The 7,068-nt window shown below is 31.3% G+C and overlaps 1 protein-coding gene across 1 annotated transcript; it reads right to left on the reverse strand.

Annotated features, from left to right (window-relative positions):
- Positions 1 to 1,293: 1,293 nt before the first annotated feature.
- On the reverse strand, positions 1,294 to 2,858 carry LOC114419758. The gene is made up of 2 exons (XM_028385571.1): positions 2,117 to 2,858; positions 1,294 to 2,018 (listed from the first exon to the last, which is right to left on the reverse strand). The coding sequence occupies exons 1-2, from the start codon at positions 2,856 to 2,858 to the stop codon at positions 1,294 to 1,296; spliced, it is 1,467 nt and encodes a 488-aa protein (XP_028241372.1).
- Between the last annotated feature and the right edge of the window lie 4,210 nt (positions 2,859 to 7,068).

Consider the following 7,068-nt stretch of genomic DNA (forward strand, 5'->3'; position numbering starts at 1 on the left):
CTTGTTTCTCTATCGTATATTTTCAAAATCAGGATATTCCATATTGATCAATAAGTCTATAATAATTTTGAAAGTTGGCAAACAAAGGAGCTCGATGTATGACGGCAGAAATAAGACCTTTGTTCCCTTGAATTTGGTAAGGGAATGTTTTCTTCATAGTTGTCAAGATCGGCGTAGTGGAGTGGAGCGGCCAACTCCAAAATTGGGATAGCGGGATAGCGGATAGCGGGATGACCGCTATTGTAATGTCTTTTTATATATGTTCAATAATTAATAATATGTGTGTATATAAGTTCAAAAACAGAAAAATAACTGAATACATAGTTACTTAAACAAAAGTTAGTAGAAAGTCAAGCAAATAAAGGGCTTAAAGCCTTAGTCCATCTAACATAAAGCCTAAAGTAACTATAATAATAGACAAGTAGACATTAAAATTCAAATAGACAAATGCAAGTTTCTTAATACTAAATTACTAATCAGAATCTTCATCCTCTTCAAGATCCAAATCATTGTGTTGTTGAAATCCATCATTCTCACTAGCATTAGAATTGTACTCTTCTTCCCCCTCATCTTCATTCTCTTCTTCCACTTCCACCACCTTTTTTCCTTTTTCATTTGTAGGTGCAAGTGCAGCTATTGCCTTGTTTATATGTGTTTGACTCCTTGTATTTTGTAAAGGTTCACCCGTCCCAGTTGCCTCAGCAACATCTAACCAATTCAAATCATCATCATCAAAAACCAAATCATTACCAACTTCTTCTCCTTCCAAGTCTCCCAATAACCACTCATTGCTATCATCAATATCATTTAAAGCAATAGGATCAATCACATCATGACATTCAAAGCGATCTAGAAGAGCTTGATTATACTTAACATAAACCAAATCTTGAAGCTTTTGGTGCTCAAGCCTACTTCTCTTCTTTGAGTGAATCTATAATAATTTAAAAAACATGAATGTTAGTTACTTAGTTTCAATTTCAGCTTCTAAAGTTTCATAATTTAAAAAAACATGAATGTTAGTTACTTACATGCTAAAAGGTACTCCAATTACGCTCACATCCTGATGAGCTACAAGTCAAACTTAGAACTTTAATGGCAATGGTTTGCAAGTGTGGTGTTTTTCCTCCATACAATTTCCACCACTCAGCTGTAAAATGCAATTCATATGCATTAGCATTTACACAGATTATTAATTAATCATTCAAATTTATAAGTGAATTTCTCCACTTACCAGGAGACATTTCCGTCCTTGCTTTCATTGCTGCAGTCATACCAAACCTCTCTCCAGCCCTTTTACACTAGCAATTGTTTGTGAACTTCAACTACCAAATCATCATCTTCACTAAGCTTATCAATACATTTGTAGAGGCCATCCACCACTTCATTATCACTGTCAATGTTTGGATTGGTGTAAAAGAACTTTGAATTTAGATAATAACCCGCTGCATGCAAAGGGTGGTGAAGTTGGCAATCCCATCTTTTATCAATGATTGCAAGGATATCATTATACTCCCCTTCATTGTTACTGAAAGCTCTTTGAATTGTTTCTTTGGCCCTATCCATTGCTTCATAAATGAAACCCATTGCAGGTTTTTTTTCATTATCCACCAACCTCAACACACTTACAAGAGGCCCCATAGCCTTTAAAGCATAAACAACATCATTCCAAAATGATGGCATAAGAACAACTTCTGTTGCTTGCTTCCCCTTCGGCTCTTTAGATGCCTTAGACTTCAACCATTCATATGAAGTAAACATCCTTCTAAGATTGACCTTTTGCTTATGCAATCTTTGCAAAGTTAAGAAAGTGGTAGCAAATCTTGTAACTCCATGTCTCACTAATTCAGTTTTTTGTGTGAATTTCCTCATGGTGTTCAAAGCCAATGTATGGTTGTAAATTCTTTGTATAACCCTTTTTACTTTTGGGATCTTTCCAATATCTTCTAGCATCAAGTCAAGACAATGTGCAGCACATGGAGTCCAAAATATTTTTGGTCTCGTGACTTGTAAAATTTTACCTAAAAAGACCAAAATCAGTAAACTTGTATGAGTAGTGTAACAATTAAAAGTTATAACTATAAAAAAAAAACTTCATTAAGCATGATTGAATTCTCACCCGCCAACACATAATTACTTCCATTGTCCGTCACCACTTGAATAACATTCTTTCCTCCAATCTCCTCAACAAAGTTATCCAAAAGCTCAAAGATCTTCTGACCAGTCTTCATGTATTCAGAAGCATCCACACTCCTCATAAATTGTGTTCCCAACGAACAATTTACCAAAAAGTTAATCAAAGTTCTATTCTTCCTATCCGTCCAACCATCTGACATAATTGAACACCCATATTTGATTCGCTCCTCCTCATGACCCCTCAATAAGCCCTTCGTGTATTCCAACTCTTTTTTAAGGAGTGGAACTCTCAATTCATGATAGCTTGGAGGCTTTAAATGAGGACCATAGGTTCCAATCGCCTCAATCATCAACTTGAAACTTTTTGATTTAGCAACATTGAATGGTATTCCATTCCTAAAAAAGAAACGAGCAATGTACTGAACTGCCCTGTCTCTTGCAGCCTTGTTATAAGTTTCATTTACACTTGATTGTCTCATGGTTTTTCCTAATTTGATACTTTCTTCAGGTGCTTTGGAGAACAAAAAATCAATAGGGCCTTTTTTAGTTGTGATCCTCTTATTGGAAGCTGTTGAGGAGGCTTCATTTGATGTTGTTGGACGCTTTTTTCCACTTTTAAGTCTTGCAATCTCTAGGATCCCATCTTCTTCTTCCTCGTCTTCTTCTTGCATTGCCTCCATGTATGTTGTAGTTTCAACTATTTTCTTCTCATAAGTAGCAATCATTTCTAATTTAACATCCTCCAGTACTTTTTTACAAGAACCCACATCTCCTTTTATTTGAAGTTGATGTCTTTTTGCTCTAGAAATTCCTCCTGTAGTCGTTTTGTGACAAAAATCACAGGTTACACTCTTCCTGTTATTTTTATCCTTTAAACTGTTCCATTTCCAAAAGACATCTACCCTATCACCGGTAGGCTTGAACATTGAAGACCCCTCTAAATTCAACATTCCAGTAGACTAAAATCACTCCCTAATGCTAGAGTTCTTACTTGAACAACAAAAATTTGTGAACTAATTGACACAAACCATTCACAGCTACAACCAAAGCCAAAAATTAGTAAGTAACAAGGTAAAAATTAATTATCAAAATTTACGAATTAAATTCACTATTTTGGTTACTTCTCACACTCACAGATAAAGAAGTTGCAATATAGCACACATGCATCAACACTTTTTAAATTCTTTGGCTTTCATTTTTTGTACACATGCATCAACACTTTGCTATGACAATTCTAGAATCTAGCATATGTGGCAAACAAAAGTGTCACATGACAGTGGATAACAAGTACTTCATGCTTCAGGTGGAGACTAGGCACTAGCTACCAGAAAAATGAATCAAATTCATATACAAAAAAAAAATCATAGTCACACAAAAAAAATCACAGCGCAGACACCCAAGACCCAACAGCAACGTAAGACCTAAAAAATCCTCATCGCTTGTCTTCCTCACCTCAAGAAAGGGGGCGGCGGCACGACGTAGTTGCAGGACGAAGACTCGCGTGCTCCTGGGAGTCGGGTCGCAGCTTCGCCGGGTGCAAAGTCGTTGTCGGAGTCGTCGGACGGAGTCGTCGGAGTCGCAGGTCGCAAGTCGAGGTTGTACTCGCAGCTTCAATGGAGACAAGGGTTTCTCGAGCAAGCCAAACAACGCAATCAGGGAGGGAGGGAGAACTTGGCCAGGTAATAAAAAAATCAAAAATACCCTCACTTTCTCACATTAAGTGAGGACATTTTGGGGCGACACTGTAGCGCGCAAAATTGTCGTCCAGATCCCGCGACGGCCGCTACTCTGAACCGCCCCGCTTCTCCTACCTTCGTCGCGGTAGGGTGTCGCGTCGCGCCGCGCCGCCGTGATAGCGGCTGCGACGACCGCTATTAACAACATAGGTCTTCTTTCAATACATCGGCACCGGAGGCAACTGACAAAGGCCAAATTGTCTTGCAAATATTTAAGGCTGATTGGGAAAGAATCAAATGTCTTTGGGAGTAATTCTAACCAAGATTATGTCTCAAGTGAGGAATGCATTCCAAATTTTGACTAACTCTGATTGTTGGCCAGGATTCTCACATGAATATCTTTGTTTTAGTCATGATGGTCCAAGTAGTTGAGTATTCAAGGAAGGGGCTAAGTTACAATCAAAATGCTTGAATTGAAGAAAAGCCTTGAAATATATTTGCTATAACATTCATAAGTGCAAAATTCCTTACTAGGTTTGACACTTTAATTGAGCCACCTCGATCTTAAGTTGGATATCATCTGGAATACTCCTTAATTTCAAGGGTTATGTGGTTGGCAAAATTCACATTTAGTCATAATTGAACAATCCACAAAGGACCAACTATATACTTCATCTTTCTTGGAGCATCCATAATCTAGACAGCCTCATCCATTACTTGGAAAAATGAGGTTAAAAGAAATTTGCTTAAACAAATTTCTTCTCCAAAATGAAGTGCTTGAGCAAGATTGTAGCAATACAAAGACTTATTATATAGCTATCTCATTTAAAGGAAAATATTTCTTTTACAATTTGTTTTAAGCCCCACTCACCATTGGATCGACCCTGATTAGGTTTATAACAACTCTATTCTTTTTTTGGATTGATTATTCTCTCGTCCATTAATTTTTATTATTATTGTATAAGAAATCAGGGAAAGAATATATTAATAGGGAATATATATTTTATGTTGTTAAATAAATTAAGAAAAAACTATAGAATGCTAAAAAAGTAAGAATTTGAGTGAAATAATGTCAATTGTTAATTCAAATTATTTCCATAATTTCATTATTCCTATTTTAACTTTTCTTATTCCCTAAAATGTAGTCCATATTAAAAAATTGAAAATAATTGTAAGGTCAAACTATTTTTGCGTGTGTATTTATGTCCTTATAAAAAAATTGAAAATAAATTGACATTACATAAACCCAAAAAGTTGACGCATAGATATAAGGTTTTGATGTATATATATATATATATATATGGAAACGATTTATTTAGCGAGATAATACATATTTGATTTTTTCGATGTGCAAAATACACTTGAGATAGTATAAGTTACGTATTGTGAGTGAGATTAGTATCTGATTTGGAGAATACTCATGATTTATTTATAAGCTGATTAAAGATGATTTATTCAAATTTTAATATAAAGATTGTTTTAGATAATGTATATAATAATTAAATATTTTTATAATGTAATGTGAAAAAAAATGATAGAAGATCACGTAAATTCATAATTTTATGCGAAAATAAATGTTAACTTTTTAGTAAATTTTTTAGTTGAAAATACTTTTATTAACCGAGGGTCACGTTTTAAATAGTTGTCAAAATTCAAGAATATTTTATTTTATGATACCATGATGTTTATACCAATTCAAGCAAAAAAAAATCATGATGTTTTATCATTAATTATTTTTAATACGATATACGTTTTTTAAAAATGGTCATGTATATTAAAAATTATTGGCTTAATTTTAAAATTCGTCCCCCTATTTTGCTTATTTCATCAAATCGGTTTCCCTATTTTCTAATTCATTATTTGAGTCTCCCTATATTTCAAAGTACACTAGAGAAATGACTAAAAACATGATCCTTGAAGTAAGAAATACAGCCTTTTATCACTACACCCAAATGTTCATTTCAATATTTAATACAAAATATAGTATTAATATAAGTTTCATTCGAAATAATTCAAAAATCAAATTTTATTCTTTTTTAAATTTATTATATTTTATAATCGTATATATTATCTTTGAAAATATAATATATACAATTAAATTTTATTTCCACATAAATTACAATATATACATTTATATAACTTTTATTTTTATTTTATATATTATAAAAAATGAAATAATGTTTTTGATTTAGTGACAATATTTTTTTATCTATATTAAGATATTCATGTTATTTATTGTAATATAGATAAAAAAATAATGTCAATAAATCGCATACATAAATATTTTAAAAAAATAAAAAATATTATCATTTTATTTAGTTATGTTTCTTTACTATATAATTTAATTATTTAAAAAAAATTAGGTACTTGATTAAATAAAGTTAATATAAATAAAAATAATAATATTATAATAAATAACAAGAATATCTTAATATAGGTAAAAAAATACTTTCATTAAATTAAATATATAAATATTTTAAAAGATAATAAAATACTGTCAATTTTATGAAATTATACTTTATATAAATAAATATACATTAAAGATAAATTTATATTATATATTTACAGTATAAAATAAGTTTTAAATAATGTAATAAAGATACATAATATTGTAAAAATATAATATGTAAAATAAAAATAAAACTTATATAAATATACAAATTCTAATTTATGCAAAAATAGAATTTAATATTATATATTATATTTTAAAATAAAATATATAAGATTCTAAAAATATAATAAATTAAAAAAATAAAGTTTGAATTTTGAACGCTATTTTCACAGAAAACTTATATTAATATTATATTTTATATCTAGTGGAAAATTTCCAAATGGTCATGTGGGTATAGTGGAAAATGAGTATGTTATTTATTTCAAAAATCATGATTTTTAATTCTTTCTCAAGTTGTTATTTCCTTAAAAAATATTGATAAATTTTCTAGTTTATTCAAAGTTTAAAATATATTTAAAAGTGTTACTCACATTTAACATATAATGTTTGATATTGTGACACGTGGTATATCATGTTTGTATGATTGGCACTTGGCATTTCAAGTTTTTTCAAAGGATTGATATTGGTTTCTCTCAAATTTTATTTCCAATTTTTTTCTCGCACACTTTGCTCTACTTTTCAAAATATCTTGAATTTTGTCTTCTGTGGCATCTATGTTAAATTCCAAACTGGTGCTAACACATTTTTGGCAGTTTTGAAAAACCACATGTAATTGAAATAAGTAGTTTTAACATATTTTCTGCGATC

The sequence above is a fragment of the Glycine soja genome, chromosome 1 (assembly GCF_004193775.1).
Source record: "Glycine soja cultivar W05 chromosome 1, ASM419377v2, whole genome shotgun sequence".
Taxonomy (NCBI): Eukaryota; Viridiplantae; Streptophyta; class Magnoliopsida; order Fabales; family Fabaceae; genus Glycine; species Glycine soja.

Bases quoted from the DNA above. Each gene is read 5' to 3' on its own strand.
- LOC114419758 (XM_028385571.1), bottom strand. From the start codon at position 2,858: ATGATTGCTACTTATGAGAAGAAAATAGTTGAAACTACAACATACATG. The intron at 2,019-2,116 runs GTGAGAATTCAA...TGGTCTTTTTAG, and splicing joins AAGTAATTATGTGTTGGCGG to GTAAAATTTTACAAGTCACG.